This window comes from Copadichromis virginalis, linkage group LG12 (assembly GCF_057382275.1).
Source record: "Copadichromis virginalis isolate Kocher_CV1m ecotype Utaka linkage group LG12, C_Virginalis_male_GT1.1, whole genome shotgun sequence".
Classification (NCBI taxonomy): domain Eukaryota; kingdom Metazoa; phylum Chordata; class Actinopteri; order Cichliformes; family Cichlidae; genus Copadichromis; species Copadichromis virginalis.
This window is the reverse complement of record NC_140629.1, coordinates 22,042,818-22,062,084: the sequence shown is the minus strand read 5'-3', so window position 1 is coordinate 22,062,084 and position 19,267 is coordinate 22,042,818. Positions and strand designations below refer to the sequence as shown.

Here is a 19,267-nt window from a genome sequence, read left to right as displayed (position 1 = left end):
AGACAGAGAGAGGGAAAGGTTGAAGATGTGCGTGAACACTCCAGCCAGCTGAGCCGCGCATGACCTGAGGACGCGGCCGGGAATCCCGTCCGGACCAGTAGCTTTGCGTGCGTTCACCTTCCTGAAGCACTTCCGCACATCCTCCTCAGACACAGTGTGCGCACTGACGTCATCCGCGGTGCGCACACTGTCCGGTCTCATGGTGTTCGCTGTGTCGAATCTAGCGTAGAATATGTTTAGATCCTCACACAGAGAGGCCGTGGTCTGCGGTGTGCTGGTTTTCCCTCTAAAGTCTGTGATCGTGTTTAGTCCCTGCCACATACTCCGAGGTTTGTCAAACTGTTGTTCCACCCTGTCCCTGTACTCACGTTTGGCTGCTTTGATCGTCATCCGGAGTTGGTAATGTGCGTGTTTATTTTGGAAAGAAAGGGAACGGACCAATCCAAAACACCCATACTTGTTTGACAGTAGCCAGGTGTTGTGCAACACCGGCAAAAGGGTGAAAAGGCAGGCTTACACAAGGAGTGGACTTTGCCTTAACATACATGACACCTGTCTGGGTTAGGAGTCCTTGTTGGGATGTCGTTGCTGTCTTGGTAGCGCATATCATCCCCTTTTATCCTCAGACATCTTTGGTTCAGACCCTCTAGAAGTTCATTTTTCTCTTGTCTTTACATCACTCCACCAAATCTAGTCAACTTATTTGTTGTGACAAATTAAAGCACGAATCATCTTGATTTAATAAAACCCTCTTTACCTTCATCACTAAGCTACAATGGATTTTGGTGTGGAGAACTCACGGGAAACCTCTGATAGCAGGGAATCAGGTACTGCAGATCTCGAGATGACCGCAGAGGCTCAGAGACCCACATGGAGCGGCCGGCTGGAGTTCATCCTGTCCACGGTGGGTTACGCCGTGGGACTCGGTAATGTTTGGAGATTCCCGTACCTGTGCTACAACAGCGGTGGAGGTAAGAGTGCTAAAGACACGGAGCACAAAGCAGACCGTAAACATAGCAGCAGCTACTGTTTTTTTTTTTTTTTTTAGTTTATTAGGCTTCTGCATGGCGGGACTGAAAAAAATCATCATTGAAGGAAACGGCTTCCAGGGCCTAATCCGTGGATCGGCTTCCTCCGAGGCGTGGGCGTCTATCAGCAGAGATTGTCCCTTAATCTGTAACACAGTCAAATATATTCTCAAGTAACATTCAAGCATGCCATTCAGCGTGTTAGTACGAGCTCGGGAGCAGCTTGGGAGAACAAGAAAACAGAGACTGCTTCAGGTTGTCTTCCCAAATCGACTCAACTTTATTCTCAAGTACAGTTTATCAGTTCAGCTACAATTGTGATTATCTCAGCGACATATTTTCAAGGCACGAAATAAAGAGTTCTTTCATTAGTGAATTCTGAAACAAACCATCTGGCCTTCAACAGGCATCTCCTAAGAGATTTAGAAACTAATGTAGCTGAGGGAGTGATCTCTGTGGTATTTCAACCTTGTACCAGCCTGTGATTCTCACACATCAATTCTTGGGTCAAAGAGAAAAATAACTAAAACAAAGGGGCCTTATTGAATGACAGAGTTTTCCTGCATAATGTCACTATAAAACAATATCCAGTAAATGCTCCCATGGTACTAAAATACCTAACAATCATCATATGATATGATTGGTTACCTGCACTCCATCATTTATCGTGATTCTTCAGTTATGTAACAGTGACTGTGTAGTCTGTTAAACAGTAGATTAACATTGAAGTGGTCAGCAAGGGTTATTTAGTTATTTACTGATTTGTTTTTTATGGATTTTTTTTATTTGTTTCAAAATAACTGGTAATATAAAATTGAATGAGAAAATGCAAAGACAATAAAAAGGGTTTAACTCTTAGTGACTTTAATATTTCATACTTACTTCAATAAATAAGTAGAAATGGGCACAAACATAAAAGAAAATTTTCTGTACATTTCAGATTTACTTTTAGTTATGTTTTCAGTTATGCTTTTTTTCATCATTATTTCGTCAATAATGCTCAGATACACTTTGTTCAAACTTTTACACCCGCAATTACAGCTCCTGCTATTTTTCCTCATGCACATATTTGAAAAGTGGCACATGCATGTGCGTGGGTTCCTTAAGCACAGTGACAGAAACGTTCAAATCTGGGGCTGAAATGACATTGCTCTGGTATAAAATATCATAATCATTTATCATAATAATAAAATATTTGACACCAGCATTTAAGAAATAGAAACTGAGCATCAGCTGTATGCTTTTTGATCATCATCACAAAAAAATTATACAAGCAAATTCTGCCTCTAGTGGAAATTGTACTCTGTTGCATAAATGGTAAAATGGTAAATGGCCTGCATTTGTATAGCGCTTTTCTAGTCCTTAAGGATGTCATGGTTGGCTGTGTGACAGGCAGGCAGGAGTGGTGGACCCAAGGTGCAGGACTCTTAGGAAACGAGGTTTCAACTGAAAATGCAGCTTTATTGCTGGAACAAAACTTCAACATAAAATAAAACTCACAAAAGCAAACAAAACTCTAAACTGAGATGCAGGAGGACTGGAAATCATGAACACACAGCAAGTTGAGGGTGAACAGACGTTAACGACGCGACACTGACACAGAGAAACACAGGGCTTAAATACACAGACGGCAGTAATCAAGGGATGAGAGACAGGAGGGGAACACACCTGGGAGAAATCACAGCTGACGAGACAGGGGAAACGTAAACTGAACACACTCACATATGACACAGACCTTCACAATAAAACAGGACACCAGACAAGACGCTGAACTAAACAGATTCACAAACAGACGGGGTGACACCATAGACAGAGATACAGACCGAATATAACACGTAGAACTCAAACAACAATAATAATCATGATGAACTGGAAAATGATAATAATAAACTTAAAGCGCTGGGTCACCGACCCAGGACCATGACAAAGGACTCCAAAGCGCTTTACACTACATTCAGTCATTCACCCATTCACACACACATTCACACACACATTCACACACTGGTGATGGCAAGCTACATTGTAGCCACAGCTGCCCTGGGGCGCACTGACAGAGGCGAGGCTGCCGGACACTGGCGCCACCGGGCCCTCTGACCACCACCAGTAGGCAAACATGGGGTTAGTATCTTGCCCAAGGATATTTGGCATGCAGCAAGGAGGCAGCCTGGGATCGAACCACCGACCATAAATGATCAGCAAAACAAGCAAGCAAAGGAACAAACACTAACTTCTAAACAGCGTAGAAGCTGTCTAGATTTTGTTAAAGAGGATATTCAGCAGTTACTTACTTAGTTATTATAAATATATGACTACTATAAAACAATCACTGTGAGCTTACAATTGTCATCTGGACATTGGCAGCAGTATTTATTTGGAATTTTCTGCAGCTGGTTTATTCAGAAGAGCTGTAAACCTGCTAAATTTTGTTTTCTTCAGGTGCCTTCCTGATTCCTTATCTTACCATGGTGCTCGTGTGTGGCATTCCTCTGCTCTTCATGGAGTTTACTGTTGGGCAGTATACTCGTTTAGGGCCTGTGCATGCTTTCGCCAAAATCTGTCCCTTGTTGAAAGGTAAGTTACTATCCAGGACTTATTTATTTTTGTTGTTGGACCACCTTTAAAACACGTTTTTTCTTCGTATGCATTTATAATAGATTTCAAAATCCAAAACCAAGAGTCCAACTCATATATTTGCAGACAAATATTTAATTATTAGCCAACAGCACCAGAAACTCCAGCTGATCAATACAGAGTCTAAACAGTGAGTTCTAAAATGGACTGCCCTACCAACCCAGGTAACTGTAGAAGAGGTCAGACAAGCTTGATGTATTTAAAATTTGTAGCACAATGAAAACACAAGATTATATCTGTGTTTATTTCAAAGATAATTGCTGTCAACATTAAAACATAGCATATGAATCAGACGACACACAGAAATGGAAAAAAGAAAAGTCTTCAGCCAAGGATGAGTTAAAGCTGCAAAGGGGTTAAGAAACACAAACAGCAACACACTTTATAAAGACAACCAAGCACAAAGTGCAGTCAACCCATGTATGAGAGTGAGATGGTTTGAAATCTTGCCACACCCTGACAGAAGCAAGTTTTTTTTTAAAACTTGACAATCATGAAAAACGGGAATAATTTATGTAAAACATGACAGACCTCATGTGTGGATTTTCTGCTTTCCTCCAGCCATGAAGCCCACATTACCATTCAGTGTAAAGTAAAAAAAGGATCTCAGATAAATATTATTTATCCATATTTAGCCACGGTGAAGGCATGCAGGTGTCTTAACAAATTTCCCACGTGTGGGACTAATAAAGGTTATCTTATCTTAATGCTTTGGTTTGAATAAATCCTGCTTTATTTTCTTTCATATTTTTTCATGTTGATGGATGAGAACTTGTTTAGCCAAATTTTCAACTTCTGTGACTGCATGTATTTTAACTTTTGTGAGGTATGATTGAACCTTTCAAACCATCAAGTTGACGTCAGTAAAATCCGTGATAATTAAGTCAATCACGAGCGACTGAAGATGTTCTCTCTGAGTCTGCATTAGTTCATTAAAAAGGGCAATAAAGTGGATCAGTATATTCCTTAAAGTTCGATTGTTGTTAAAAAAAATATAGAAGCTGAGACATTCCCACAGTTTTACATCTCCAGAAAATGAAAAGTATGGACTCTGAGAGGACCAACAGTCTGTCCAAATCCCTCTAAATCAAACAAGAGACCAGCCATCAACAATCTCTACTTGTGGGTGTGAAATGACAATGCTTTCTCTCTTGTTCTAACTTGAGGATTTTTCTCCATAGTTTTCTTATCTCCTTAAGGACAGAGATTATCTACCCGGTCAAAACGTTTGGGTCCTTCACTTGATTTATCGCTCATTTCTTCCTGGTTAATGCTCTGTGCTAAACAGGGGCCCAAAGCAGGTAGTCTTTTTTTTGTATATTCTTCTGAATGACTCACCTGTGCAATTTGAGTGCAGTTTACTGTCATGTACCTGTGATCCATGATGCAGCTTCCCAGCTTCCCACAAATATAGCAAATATACCCATGTCTGAGTTATCCACTAATCCTTAATCCTAGCAATACTTTAATTACTCTGCCTTGCTTTTCTTTAGTTGAACTGTTTCAGATTTTTTGGCAGTGTGAAATAATATAATATGAAATAATATTTAGTGTGAAAGAGGCAAACAGGTGATAACAAAAGGAAGTAGAGCTCACTTACTAAGCAGTGGTTTGCACTGATCCTGGAGATTAGAGGGTTTTCCTTTGCTCAGAGCTGTTATTCAGCTGCCTCCCCCTCCACATTTTACTACATGGAGACATGTATATTTTACAGACATGGATCTGTGGCGCGTGGCATTCCAGCCTTTCGACAATGAGCAGCAGCTGTGCAGAGGTGGCAGAAATACAGGCTTTCTTTACTTAAGTAGAAGTACAGACACAAGTGTTAAAAAATACTCCAGTGAATGTTTAATCTTACATAAACAGCAGAAATTCACAAAAAGTCCATAAAAAAACAACTGGCAGACAAAAAAAGTGCAAAAGTTGGAAATCTCAAGGTGCAAAACTGTGTCTCTTAATCCTCAGTACCTTTGCTTAGATGACCAACAGTCTCTATTTAGGAAACAGACTAGAAAATGAAGAAAAGCAACTGTACAAGTGTTAAATTACAGACTTTTAGCTGTCATTTAAGTGACTTTCCCAAAGCGCACAAATAAGTGTATTCTGAAAGATGGCAGCATAGTCTTCTAACCATTGATCTCGACACATAAAACGGTCTGACTCAGCAAATGAACAGATTTTTTTGTTGTATTTAAAAGGGCTGATATTTCAGCTAATTAATGACCCTGTATACCTCTTCCAGATGGGAGCTCTTTAACCGAGTCATTGTTCTGAATTCCCTGAGGAGGAGGCTGAAACTTGCATTTGGTATTTACACATATACTTGCCCCAGTCTGAAACCTGACACGCAGCTCAGAACCACAGGTGTTAAAAGACTGAATAATTTACATCTGCTGAATGGCTTTGATCTCACCTCACTCAGTAGTCTTTTATATTCACCTGCTGAACAACAAGGCGTAATTTCTACTCAAAGGCCCCAGGAATTTGTCTCGTCTGTGGCTGTGTATTGGGGAAACTGGGCAGAGGTTATTAATGATACTGGCTCTTCTCTGGTTGTTCTACAAAAGATATATGCCATTGTTATCAGGCCCAAGTATATGGCACTCAGTAATGCTTTGGGTATGAGAATAAAGCAACGCGTACAGCTTCTTTCCCACAGTTGGCACGACTCCTGTAGAGCTGTCTCTCACTACTCTCTTTATCCCCACGTGTCACTCTGCAGGTGTTGGTCTGGCCACAGTTGTTATCTCCTTCGTTTTCTGCACCTATTATAATGTGCTCATGAGCTGGGCACTTTACTATTTATTCAACTCCTTCGGAATGGAGACTCTGCCCTGGAAGTCCTGCAACAACACCTGGAATGCTGTTGGAAATTGTTCGAGTGGCTTTCCTGGCAATGATACCCACCTGCAGTCTGCTAGCCAACAGTTCTTTGAGTGAGAAGACATCACTTCCTTGCAGCTCACTCTGTATGGCACTTTTGTGCTGTATAAGCAGTGCTCGCTCAAATCATGTTGTGTTCTTCTTCTTAAAGTTACTGAAAACCGTCATTAGTCATTAGCAAAGTGTCTTTGACCAAATTTAAAGCAGTTTTTGTTGTTTAACTCAAAATGTTTTGTAGTTTTTTCTTCTCCCTGTGAGTGCATTGTACTGCATGCTGGTCAGGCTTTACTAATATGTTCTAATCGCAGTTATCTCGAATTTTCTGGGTATTTGAAGATACTTTAGTCGCATGTTTTTCTTTCCTTTTCACAGAAACAGACTTCTGGAAAAGACTCGCGGTATTGAAGAATTAGGTGGTCTTCGTTGGGAACTCTTTGGGTGTCTTGTCTTTGCTTGGGTTATTGTGTACTTATGTATATTTAAAGGAGTTAAATCCACAGGAAAGGTGAGAAAAATGACTTTTGCTGTGTCATGGTGATTGTGATGAAGGTTTTTTTTTAGCGGGATTTCAAGTTGACATTCACCATTTGGTTTTTTTTGCCATTTTTTCTATAGGTAGTATATTTCACTGCTGTGTTTCCATACTTCATCCTGTTTGCCCTGCTCATCAACAATGTGCAGCTTCCTGGAGCCAAGAATGGTATCCTCTATTTTGTCACACCGGTGTGGAGCAAACTGTTTGAAGTGAAGGTGAGACTACTTATCTCTGGGATGTTGGTTAAACATTGGTACCAAAACCCAATTTGTACTAGTTTGTACTGGTCTGCGTACAAAAACAAATCAGGTCACCTTTTTCTTTCTTTGAAGCTTGAAGTGTCCCTTTTGAAAGAGTAGGCTTTTAACTTGTGTCTGTTCAAGGGTCAATCTTAAAGCATGCCAGACCCGACCTGAAAAGGTTATTTCAGCCATGGACTCTTTAAACGTTGAGATTGTTGAGATTGTTCCTTGGCCACATACAGTGATTTGAAAAGAAAAGCATGTAGAAACTAGAGATGGCACGATACCACTTTTTTATGTTCGATACCAATATCATAAATTTGGATATCGGCCGATACCGATATGAATCCGATATAGTGTGTTTTTAATCAATAAAAGTTTTTTTTAATATCTTGCTGCATTTTTTATAAGTTCATACGCAAGTTTAAAAACAAACAAACACTAAAGCTATTCTGTTATACCTGTATGCAAAAAAATACACTGCACCCAAAATATTTCATAGTTCAGCAAAACTGATCAATCTAATAAACTTAAACCTACTCCATCCTCCCTATTCTGGTATTTTAAAGAATAAGCAACCTAACTAATAGGGTTGCAAACTCCCAGCAAAAAAATAAAAAATAGGGAACCACCCTCCACCTCATGATGCTTAATCAACATAATCAACTTTAATTTGATGCAGGGTGAAAAAAAATGCACAGAAATCAATTATTTTTCAAGAATAATTAAATAGATTCAACATCTTTCTTCAACAGAACTGCAGACTGCACAGATGGTACCTTCCCAAAGGAAAAAGTACTATAGCTTACTAGGGTATATTAGACTTAATAGTTACTATATACAGTAATGGACTTCTATACATTTTACATCAGATTAAAACTTTGGGTGTAAGATTCGGATAATTATTTATTAAAAGCGAGACATTTTAAAGGAGAATAATTCAGATAATTATTTATTAAAAGCTAGACATTTTAAATGAGAATAAGAAAGAAAAGTATGTCTTTGTGCACCCTTTTCCCTGTTAATGCCCTATCGGCCCCCCTGGCTAAACTTTGCTAGATCCGCCCCTGCACAGTTACCAGCCGTCAGCTAAGTAGAAAAAGATCCTGGTGTAGAAAGTAATATTAAATAAATTCTAACAACAGATTATCAAGCTTAAACGTGCTGCTGTTGTTCAGCCTCTGGTTTCCTCTTTCTGGTGCGAAGTGGGCGATAAACAAACAAGAGAGACGGATTCACGACAGAAAAGCCGATCAGCTGATCATTAATCAGTTTCATGATTGAAGTAGCAGCAGGAGAGGGAGGGAGAGAGAGAGGCAGGTCTCGCACGCCACAGCCGCTCTATCACGTGAGGCACACTGCTCCGACGTGCTACGGTTATGAGCCGAGATATGCCATGTCACAAGTTTTGTGAAGTGCTTTTTTGATATTTAATGGATCGATTACATTTTTTATTTCTCTCCGATATCCGATCCAGTAATTTAGGTCAGTATCAGACTGATCGGTCCATCTCTAGTAGAAACTGCTGCAAAAAAATACCCAAAGAACTACAACTCTATAGTCTTTCCTTAACATGATAATTGTTAAAAATTCTGCAACAATGATGTGAGAAATTGATAAAAGAAAACAATTACTTCAGTTATCGCTGCTAAAGATGCTTCAAGCTATTGAATCATAGGTGTAGTTATTCCTGTGAAATCCTTGTTTTTCACATGACTGTAAGAAGAGAAAATATGTATTTTTAAAAGCAAACACTCTCAGACAGACTGGCTCACCACCAGAGATGGGCGACATGTTACTGTAATCCGATTACTTTTTTCAAGTAACGAGTAAAATAAGGGATTACTATTGCAATTAGATTACCGTTACTTTCCCGTAGGAACGCTGCGTTACTGCGTTACTAAAACTGTGAGTTTTTTGCGAGAATGTCTCATGACAGTGATGTAAGCGAGTGCTACCTTCCTGACAACAGCTGTGTGCAGATCAACAATGGATCACATATCGATTGTGGGAGAGAGTATGAGCGTGCAGCGTTTAAAGCGTGGAAGTACTGACCTTACTTTAAGTTTGATTCCATAAAAAGTGACAAAAGTGTTAACACAAAAAATATTTTATTTTGTGTGCTGGAATGTGCAGAAAATAGGTTTAAATAGGTTAAACAAATTTCTTCCAGTCAGAGAATGTTGCATATAATAACATTTTTGCTTGATGCATAAAGTTAAAAAATTTAAACTAATAAAACAAGTTTTAAAAAGAGACTTTTCCATTTGATTACATGTTGTATGATGGATTATGCAGAAAAAGTAGAATTGGGAGAGAGAGAAAAAGAAACAAATCTTGGCAGAAAATCAGTGAGGATAGGAAGACCATGACAAATACCTCTTCTCTTTCTTTTGACTGGGTCCTTTAAGGATCATCTGCCTCTATCTCACCTTATCTGTAGTATCTTCCTCTGTCACACCAATCCTCTGCATGTCCTCCTTCACTACGTCCATCATACAGACAACAATCAGGGGTCCTGCTGCCAGCGCCCCAGTGCAGGCCACCACAGACCACCACAACAGGTCACATGTTAATGGGTATTATGGTTAGTTTCATTGTTTGTAATTAGTTATTAGCAACAATAGCTCCTAAACTGCAGGCAGTGTACAAAGATGTTTGACATGACTTTGTTCGCTGAAAATCACAACGTATAGATTTCTCATCTGATTTCACTCAAGACTGTTCACCTCTGCAGGAAGATGCTTATAAAGAAAATACATTTCCATGGCCTTCAAATCCAAATCAAATGAAACCATACTCGTATCAATCTTCGGCTCTCCTCTGTCTATATCACAGGTTTGGCTTAATGCAGCTGCCCAGGTGTTTAACTCACTTGGAATAGCATTTGGCTCGATGATTTCAATGGCAAGTTACAACAAGTTCAACAACAACATTCTCAGGTAAGCATTCATAACACTCTGTCTAAAAAAAGCTCAAACAGAGTGGAAAAAGCAGTCATTTTTTAATAAGATGGACACAAAATGCTGAAAAAGAACAGTGTGGGTTCACTTGACTTCAATACACAGTAAATTAAAAGATGCTGTATCACCCTCTTTCTTGTAGTTAATACAGACACAGCATGTTACTGTAAACTTGACAGTTTCCTTGATGAACAGCAGTGGTCTTGGTTGCCTGTGATTTGAGGGCATGTGGTTATATAGCTGTTTTGCTAACAGCAGGTGGGGAACAAAGTTAAATTATTTATGGAACAAATTGTATTTTCTTTCAAAATTTGCTTTGCTGTTAAAGATCCTGGGGTGCTAATGCTGCATGTGCACCACTGAAGGTCTCAGACATTTCTGATAAAGTGCGAGCTTGACAATAACACGAGAGCAATAAACTACATTTCACAGACATTGTCCTTTTTCTTTACCAGGGATGCATTGATTGTATCAGTGGCCAACTCTTTCACTAGTATCCTGGCTGGCTTCGTGATCTTCTCAGCTCTCGGTTACATGTCTCATATACATAACCTCCCAGTGGACAACATAGCTACAGATGGTGAGTCGCTGAAAACAACATCAGACTTGTAGCTTTGTTTTATCTTGAGGACTTTAAAAAGAAGAGAGATAGATCATCATAGTTCAAGACTGGAGACAGATCCCAGGCTTGTTTTAAGAGCTGATGTTTGTTTTCCTTGTCCTTGGAACATGTCTCTTCTTTCCATGTGCACATCTGGATGCAGTTTCCTAAAGTGGCTCCCGACTAATTATATAAGGAAAATTCACTGTATTCACTATAAGGAGTACTATTCATCAACTGCCTGTACAAACAATTGTGTGTCTGTTGCTGTAAGTAGAGTAATCTAACTGCACTGTGGCAAATTCAGTTTTCATACTATAGTCGAAACTGCAAGACTTTCTCAGCTTAATGAACAGTACTAAATCTTTCAAGTGCCCTTTTTGAGTACATAACTTGTGTATACATGCCTGTGTGAGAGAGTGTAGTTTAATTTAGTTAAGTGTTGTTAAGTGTTTAAGCAACATTTAAGCATCAGCAGTCAAGCAGTGAGTTATTAAAGACAGATTGCGTGTGTTCAGATAAAATCCTCTGATCTCAATGTCAAATTGTTCCTGTCAGCTGTCATCAGATGTTAGGTCTGATTCACTTTGAAAAATCACTTTGCTCTTAATTGGTTGAACTTTCTTCACAAATTGTAATTTTTAATAAGTGCCCCTTAGACAAGAATGCTTGATTGCAGTTTGTGCTGGTTAGATACACTATATTACCAAAAGTATTCACTCACCCATCCAAATCATTGAATTCCAATAACTTCCGAGCACCTAGGCATTCAGACTGCTTTTACAAACACGACTGAAAGAATGGGTCGCTAACTTTCCATCGCTACAGAACTACGGGGCAATGAAATGGGTTTTTCTATGTAAGGGCTTTTTATCTAACACACATACACATTCATAGAGCAACATGGGGTTAGTATCTTTGGCATGGAAACTGGAGCAGATGGAGATCGAACCACCAACCTTCTGGTCAGTAGGTGACTTGTGCTACCTCCTGAGCTTTAGCCCACGTGGTGTAAAGCACAGCACCACTCGACTCTAGAGTAGTGGAGACATGTTCGCTTGAGTCACAAATCACGCTTTTGCGTTTCTGATGGACGAGTTTGGGTTCGATGGTTGCCAGGACAACGGTACTTGACTGAATGCATTGTGCCAAGTGTAAAGGTTAGTGGATTGCGGTGTGGGGATGTTTTTCAGGAGTTGGGCTCACTCCTTGGGTTGGGTTATCTTTGTCAAATGTTTAAACGTATTGGATGATCTGAAACATTCAAGTGTTGCAAATAAGTGACATATTAAGAATCAGAGAGGGGGCAAATATTTTTTCACTGTACACTAGTTTTGTTCTCTCGTCCTCCCGAGTCTCCAACTACAGTCTTGCAGTGTGCTTCTTTAAGCTGCCGCTAATTTCTACGTGCAGGCGAAATCTTATTGTCTAGCTATATGATTCCAGGGAGTTCAGGAGCTCATGTCATGAATGAAGGACCTTGTTGTGCTTTGTTACACTTTAGTTAGGGTTATCTTAAACATGTCTGAGCCCTTTACTTCACTATAAACTGAGCTAAGCTAAATATTTATCTCATAACTCTTGCCAAGCAAAGAAATATGTGCATGTCACTGAATGGATCCCAGTTTATATTTTAACAGAACTCAAAATATGCTCCAAATAACACACATTTAAAGTACAGCTCAGTACAGCACAGCCAACTTAAGCTGGAATAGCAACGGATATCCTGCATTTGTATATGTCTGCATTGTAAAATAGCAACAAGTCCTCTGTTGTGTTATATTTCAGGTGCTGGTTTGGTGTTTGTTGTGTACCCTGAAGTTCTTTCAACCATGCCAGTCTTTCAGCTATGGGCCCCACTTTTCTTTATCATGCTGTTGTGTCTGGGCGTGGACAGTCAGGTAAACATCTAAACATCTGCAGCGCTGTACACTTAATTTTTTACATCAAACTTTAGCTTTTGCACTTTTGAATATAAAGGAAACATTTGCACACTTGTATCAAAAGAGGTCTCTTACCCTCACTGTGGTTTGCCTTTACTGTTTGGATATTTTATTACCATACTACTTTTGCTTTAATATAAAAGGCTTGAATGTAAATATACAAGTGTTAAGATGAAGCTAAGATGGATCAAGAGAGATAGAGCATGCAGGCTGAGAAGCCTGGAGAATGCTCGTCTGTCTGAGTTGAGCTGGTAGGCTGAGTGCTAGAGAACTGAGGGCTGAGTATTGCCATATCTGCCACTCACAACACAGACAGTAAGACAGACAGGCTAAACAAGGAGAAATATGTACGACATCTGAATGACTGTGATTATGATTTAAAACTCCAAGGTCTGCAGATAACCATTAAGTTTGTATTAAATCTTTTGTTCTGCAGTTTGGCACAGTTGAGGTAGCTGTGACATACATAAAGGATGAATTTGGAGTCAAAGTTCTGCCGTTCCTGAAGAGAGAAGAGCTGCTGGTCCTGGCTGTGTGCTTTGTTTGCTTTGTACTGGGGATTCCTCACATTACCAAGGTACAGTATGTAAGACACTTCTCAGGGAAACACATTTGGGGATGTGGTAAGAGTCACTGTTTTGTCATGTAGGTCTGTCTTTTACTTACAGGGAGGTATCTACGTGTTTCAGCTGATGGACCACTACACTGCTGTGGTTTCTCTTGTGTTCTTGGCTTTCTTTGAGGTTGTTGCCATCTGTTGGATCTTTGGTAAAATTCACATGAAGTTCACTTTTTCGTTTATGTTTAAAAAAAATAAGGGGAACACTTAAACAACACAATGTAACTCCAAGTCAATCACACTTTTGTGAAATCAAACTGTCCACTTAGGAAGCAGCACTGACTGACAATCAATTTCACATGCTGTTGTGCAAATGGAATAGAAATTATAGGCAATTAGCATAAGACATTCCCAATAAAGGAGTGGTTCTGCAGGTGGTGACCACTGACCACTTCTCAGTACCTATGCTTTCTGGCTGATGTTTTGGTCACTTTTGAATGTTGGCGGTGATTTCACTCTAGTGGTAGCATGAGGCGGAGTCTACAACCCACACAATTGGCTCAGGTAGTGCAGCTCATCCAGGCTGGGACATCAATGCGAGCTTTGGCAAGAAGGTTTGCTCTGTCTGTCAGCATAGTGTCCAGAGCATGGAGGTGCTACCAGGATACAGGCCAGTACATCAGGAGACATGGAGGAGGCCATACCCACATAGCAAGCAGGTCTGGCCCAGATCTGGCAACAAGCCGGCACTGCTGGTTGACTTCTGGCATGATAAGATGTATGTCATCCAGATATGGGCTGGGCTTGGCATAGATGGCACTGTCTATGCGATGGCATGCCATATCTGGCTCGATTGTGCTTGCTTTGTGGGTTATTTTTAATATTTTTGTGGACACCTGCCAAAACGCTTTGCAAGAAGGGGTTAAATAATTAAACTCTTTCTTTTTCTCAGGTATCCCACGTATCTCCTTAATGATCAGGAGGATGCTAGGAAAAAGTCCAAATATCTACTTCCGAGTCTGCTGGCTGCTGCTCTGCCCCATGTTGGTGCTGGTGAGTCCTGTTTAAATAATGCACCTAAAACCACCAGTAAAGTAGTTAATAAGACTGTTCTTCATTTCTCTATATAGTGCATACTGGTTTCCAGCATTATTCAGTACACTCCTCCTCACTATGGGAAGTACGAGTACCCAGTGTGGGCTGAATGGGTTGGCTGGGGCGTCTCTTTGGTCTCTATAGTATGGATCCCATTTGGTGCAATACAAGAGATCTATAACAATAAAGGATCCCTTCTTCAGGTAAGCAAATATGATTGTACAGACTTTGGCTTATTTATTTGATATGTTTACTTTTTTTTATTCTAGCATGTTAATTAGCAAACTTTAAACCTAATCCAGTGGCATTGCTTTGTTCCTGGATGTGACAGAAACTTATGTATTATCAAAGATTTGTTTTTTAAAATGTTTGTTCAAATGTTGACCTGCTGGTGGATCAGAACATGACTAAAGTCAGTCTGCCTAATCTTCTGGGAACTAGTGTCACATTTTCACAGTAGTGCGGTAAAATGTTTGTGAACAAACACGGCCATTGACTTTTGAATCATGCTGATAAAAAGGGCAATGTTCGGTGATGGGTTAGTGGCTCCAGTGACAGTCAGATATTACGGATAGTCCTTTTGCTGATTATTTATTTAAATCTTTGCTTGAACATTACTTTCAAACTGATGATTGCTTAAACCTTACCTTCTTTAATCCCCAGAGACTGAAAACAGCTATGACTCCGACAATAGACCTGAATGTTATGGCTCACCTGCCGGAAAAACAAAACCTTGACAACCTGGCGTCTGAAAAATTACTCAGTTCGGTGCCACCTCTGACACATTGACCACATACAAGGCCTGGAATAAGCAGACTTTGGGCCATTTCTATTATAATCCCAGTTACATCCAAAGAGCTGTTGTTATCTCAAACTCTGCATTTATACTTTAACAACTCGAGCCACTTAACCTGTAGGCGACTTCAAAACCATACAGTAAGTCACCCATTGCACCTTTTACAAAGAATGCAACTAAAATCTGTGGCTTTGTTCACCAGATGAATTTTAAAATTATTTTATTTTGGGTAGGAGTGGCTGAGGAGCGAGTAATTGTTTAAAACGATTGGTTCATTATGCTGTAAGGTTCATTGTATACATCAGTGAGTCTGTGGGGTTAAAGAGTGTATAATGGATCTATCGTAGATGCAGCCTTTTAGCCTTTTAGGTCACTACATTTATGAGTTGAATACTTAATACTTAATTTTAAATCAACAAAAGAAATGGGTTTGAAAAGGCTTGGTCCAATGAACAGGAAGCAGACATATTCCTCCTACAAATATGAAAGCAGAAAAATACAGGTTCTATAGATGTGTGACAGATGTGATCTGGTCAGCGGATTAGTAGGTTACACCTGGACATCCTATAGTCTGCAGGCCAAATTTGACCCCTTGGTTCTCCCTGTCGAGCCTGTGAGAGTTTAAGGAGAATTTAGGATTCAAAGGTGAAAAAGTATAAATCACGCAGTTTGTCCCATTTCATCCAACAAACAGAGAATGGCTTACAGTTTTTTCTTTTACAAAATTTGTTAATTTTATTTTGAAAGGAATATTCTTTAAAAAATGATATTTGATGCAGAATATAGTTTTTTTTTAACGAGACCTGGATTTGTAAATATTTATTTACTGAAGTCAGAGGTAAAGCTGCATGCGTTGGTGGTGAGAGCATATTGCTGTGTTTAAGGTTTACAAAGCATTTGCAAATACAAGCACATGACTGATGCAGAGACATCTGAGCCTTTTAGCAAAGTTTGGAGAGTTGCTGCGCTAATATTTCCTAATAATAAAAAGAAGCGGACCCAAATGCAAGATGCAGGAGGTAGGAGTCAAACTTAAAAATGAGTATTTAATGCAGGTCGATCAGGAAAATGTACAAAGTCAAAAACTCCAAAGAGTGAGTCAGGGAATGCAAAAGGCAAGAAATATACAGAGTGAGGGAACGCACAGCTCACACAGGTAATGTGTCATAGGAGGACTGAAAAAATATATACAGAAGGTATAGGTTGGGAACACAGACTGGAGGAAAGCTACAATTAATATAAAGCACAGAGAGCAATAGCTACCAAAATAAAACAGGAAGTAAGACACGTTGGACAGAGAAATAAGATTAACTTGACACAAGAGACACTGAAGGACAAAAAAGGGTGCTAACAAAATACCTGAAAGTCACAGTAACTAAATTGAACTGGCAGCACTGCACAGAATGAAAGGGACTATGACAGTGGCACATGGAGTAACTCCATGCTTGGATAGGCTGGAGCTGAGGTGGTATTTTGCACCAACATATTTTGGTGAGCACTGACTTAAACAACACCAAGAGATGTTGCAAAAAATTAACCATTTTGTTGATATTTTAACTCAAATAGTTAACTTCATCAGGGCAAGAGTACTGAATCACTGACAGTTTGTTGCACTATTGGAGGAGAGGTGACATAGGCTACCACAGCTGTCAGGTGACTCAGCCGGGGCAAAGTGCTAAAACAAATGTAGGACCTGAGAGCAGAAATTTTAGTTTTATGAAGAAAGGCGAGGGCGTTCCAGAGCTCTAAGATGCAGGTCTTGCATTTGGCATTGATGAGGCAGTCCTTCACATTTAAATTAAAAAAATGCGGTGAAAAAGCAGCAGAAAATGCACATGCAGAGGAATTCACAGCACTGAAGAGGCCAGTCACAACAGCTGTGCTGATGTCAAGTCTAGTCACGTTTCCAGCGAGGCACACGTAAAGTTATTGTGTTAGGGTTTCAGAGGGGTTTGTAGACAGAAGTCTAACTCAACTGTCAGCCACTGACCCTGACTTTAATGCACTTGAGAAGACCAAAACAGACTAGATTAATCTTACTGATCAAGACAAAAGAAGATGAAGTATTAAACTACAACCAAAGTAGAAATATCACTCTGTTTGAAGTGGACATTTTGCAGAAACGTGCCATTTTTTGCAATTATTTTGTGTGGCCATCCACAGTCCCACTCCTGTAGCCCCTTGAGAAAATGTATTGCCTACCTCTGCTATAAAGGATAAGCTGGTCTAACCATGAGAGGAAGGTTTGATTATATTTTTAACCAAACTGAAGCTGGCAACCCACAAGAGTTTAGACGTTATAAGTGGGGCCTTTGAGCTAGTGCTATAAACAGAATCTAGGTAACAAGTCTATAATAACTTCAGTGGGGAAGGACTTATTTGGTAACTCAAGTTGGTTGTGTTTTGACCCCAAAACAGCTGATAATTTATGACTTTTATTTCTATTTTTTTCTTGAAGGAGAAGCCAAAAATTTCCGTTTACTAGAAATTTATCTTTAAGCTTTATCTCTAAGATTGCACTGTAGTGGAAAGTACAGTTTTTAATGTCTGATCCAGGGTCTCTAGAGCACAGTCTAAATGTAATTAACATGGTTCAGCCAGTGCTGGAACTTTAAGCCTTGATTTAACTCTGTGAGGTCTCAGTCATGACCTTATGTTCAGTCCTGTGTTCTGGAGACGTTCTGTGCTAAAAATATTTTGGTTTGTCAGTTATAATGTTCACTTTTTCGTCCTGATTGACAGAACTTGGGAGAACAATTTTAAAAAATGAAATAAATAACAGCAACACTGATAATGACTGTGACATCACGGTGTTAATTTTTTGTCTTGTTTTGTAAGTAGAAAAAATTAAATTACATATTTTTGGTAAGTAAATCACACATCAATATTGCACTGATGCCATCATATGAGATTGGCTAAAAGCTTGTGCACTACAGTACAGGCCTGAATGTCAGAATTCCTTGGTAGTTATTCAAAGAGTGCCTTTTTAGACCAAATCTGTAATGATGATGGACCGTATGAACTGAAATTAAACTAATACAAAGAAGGTGATAAGACTTTTATCAGTAGTTTTATACATTTTACAAAGTTTTTATAAATTAAATATAAATTCTGTCAACACAAGAGGTCAGTGTTTACAGTTTTTATTAATTGGAATTTTAATATGATCTGCATAAAAATTGCAAAACTCTTTTAATGTAATAACTTAAAAATATTGATAATAATAATTGATAATTTTGTTCAGAAATGTTTTAAGTCTTGCTTATATTTGATGGGCAGCCATGTGTTGTGATGTGCTGAATATATCAGGTTTCATTCTTATTTTTATTTTTTATTTTTTAAAGCCCTCCTTAAAAAAATCATATGTGTACTATGTTGTGATTTTGGGGTGCTGTCTGTGTAAAAACATGAAGTGTGCAAATGTTTATCTGAATTAATACCTCAAATGTCACTAGGGGGCAGCATAGCAGCAAAAAAAAAATGCGAGATGAGATTTGAGAAATCTCTGCATACAGCACTTGTTATTTGTACTTGTGCTCATAATGATATATATATATACACACATATATACACATATATACATATATATACACACATATATATATATGTGTATATATGTGTATATATATATGTGTGTGTGTGTGTGTATATATCTGTATAGTTATAATCACCTCAGTGACAAAATTATTAGCTTTTAGCAATCATTTGGTGAGACATCTTTATGCACTAATGGGACTATGTGCATATGTTAGTATGGAACTGAGTAAATGGCTTCTTTGTACTGTCTACGAGTATCACCAGTACACATGTTTAGATTTAATGACTCCACTGTGAGCTGAGGTCCTGATAACTGTCTCTGTGGTCAATGCACTGAGCTGCAGAAACACTCGAGGCAAAGGAGAGCAGAGCTGAATGCAGTGCTCTAAGAGCTTTGGGAAGTTAATTATGCCCTTGCCATGGAGTGCTGCAGCAGTGGTCCTAGCAGAACTGT

The 19,267-nt window shown here is 39.2% G+C and overlaps 1 protein-coding gene across 2 annotated transcripts; it reads left to right on the top strand.

The window, feature by feature from the left end:
- The first annotated feature begins 551 nt into the window (after positions 1 to 551).
- Positions 552 to 18,079, top strand: LOC146696997 (sodium- and chloride-dependent GABA transporter ine). Of its 2 annotated transcripts, none has more exons than XM_085475394.1 (13): positions 552 to 971; positions 3,465 to 3,599; positions 6,382 to 6,595; positions 6,915 to 7,047; positions 7,158 to 7,292; positions 10,158 to 10,261; positions 10,738 to 10,862; positions 12,672 to 12,784; positions 13,263 to 13,403; positions 13,495 to 13,594; positions 14,338 to 14,438; positions 14,516 to 14,683; positions 15,144 to 18,079. In XM_085475394.1, exons 1-13 carry the CDS (start codon positions 776 to 778, stop codon positions 15,267 to 15,269), a joined length of 1,791 nt encoding a protein of 596 aa, XP_085331520.1. In that variant the 5' UTR covers positions 552 to 775; the 3' UTR covers positions 15,270 to 18,079. The 2 variants fall into 2 exon arrangements, with proteins under 2 accessions (XP_085331520.1, XP_085331521.1); XM_085475395.1 differs by lacking the exon at positions 552 to 971 and adding an exon at positions 4,841 to 4,960 and having other exon boundaries at positions 3,539 to 3,599.
- Positions 18,080 to 19,267: the final 1,188 nt, after the last annotated feature.

What these genes read in the sequence shown, in the direction of transcription:
- LOC146696997 (XM_085475394.1), top strand. Translation starts at nt 776, where the DNA reads ATGGATTTTGGTGTGGAGAACTCACGGGAAACCTCTGATAGCAGGGAA. An exon ending in GTCTGGGCGTGGACAGTCAG is followed by an intron (nt 12,785 to 13,262) that starts GTAAACATCTAA and finishes TTTGTTCTGCAG; the next exon opens with TTTGGCACAGTTGAGGTAGC. An exon ending in GGATTCCTCACATTACCAAG is followed by an intron (nt 13,404 to 13,494) that starts GTACAGTATGTA and finishes TTTTACTTACAG; the next exon opens with GGAGGTATCTACGTGTTTCA.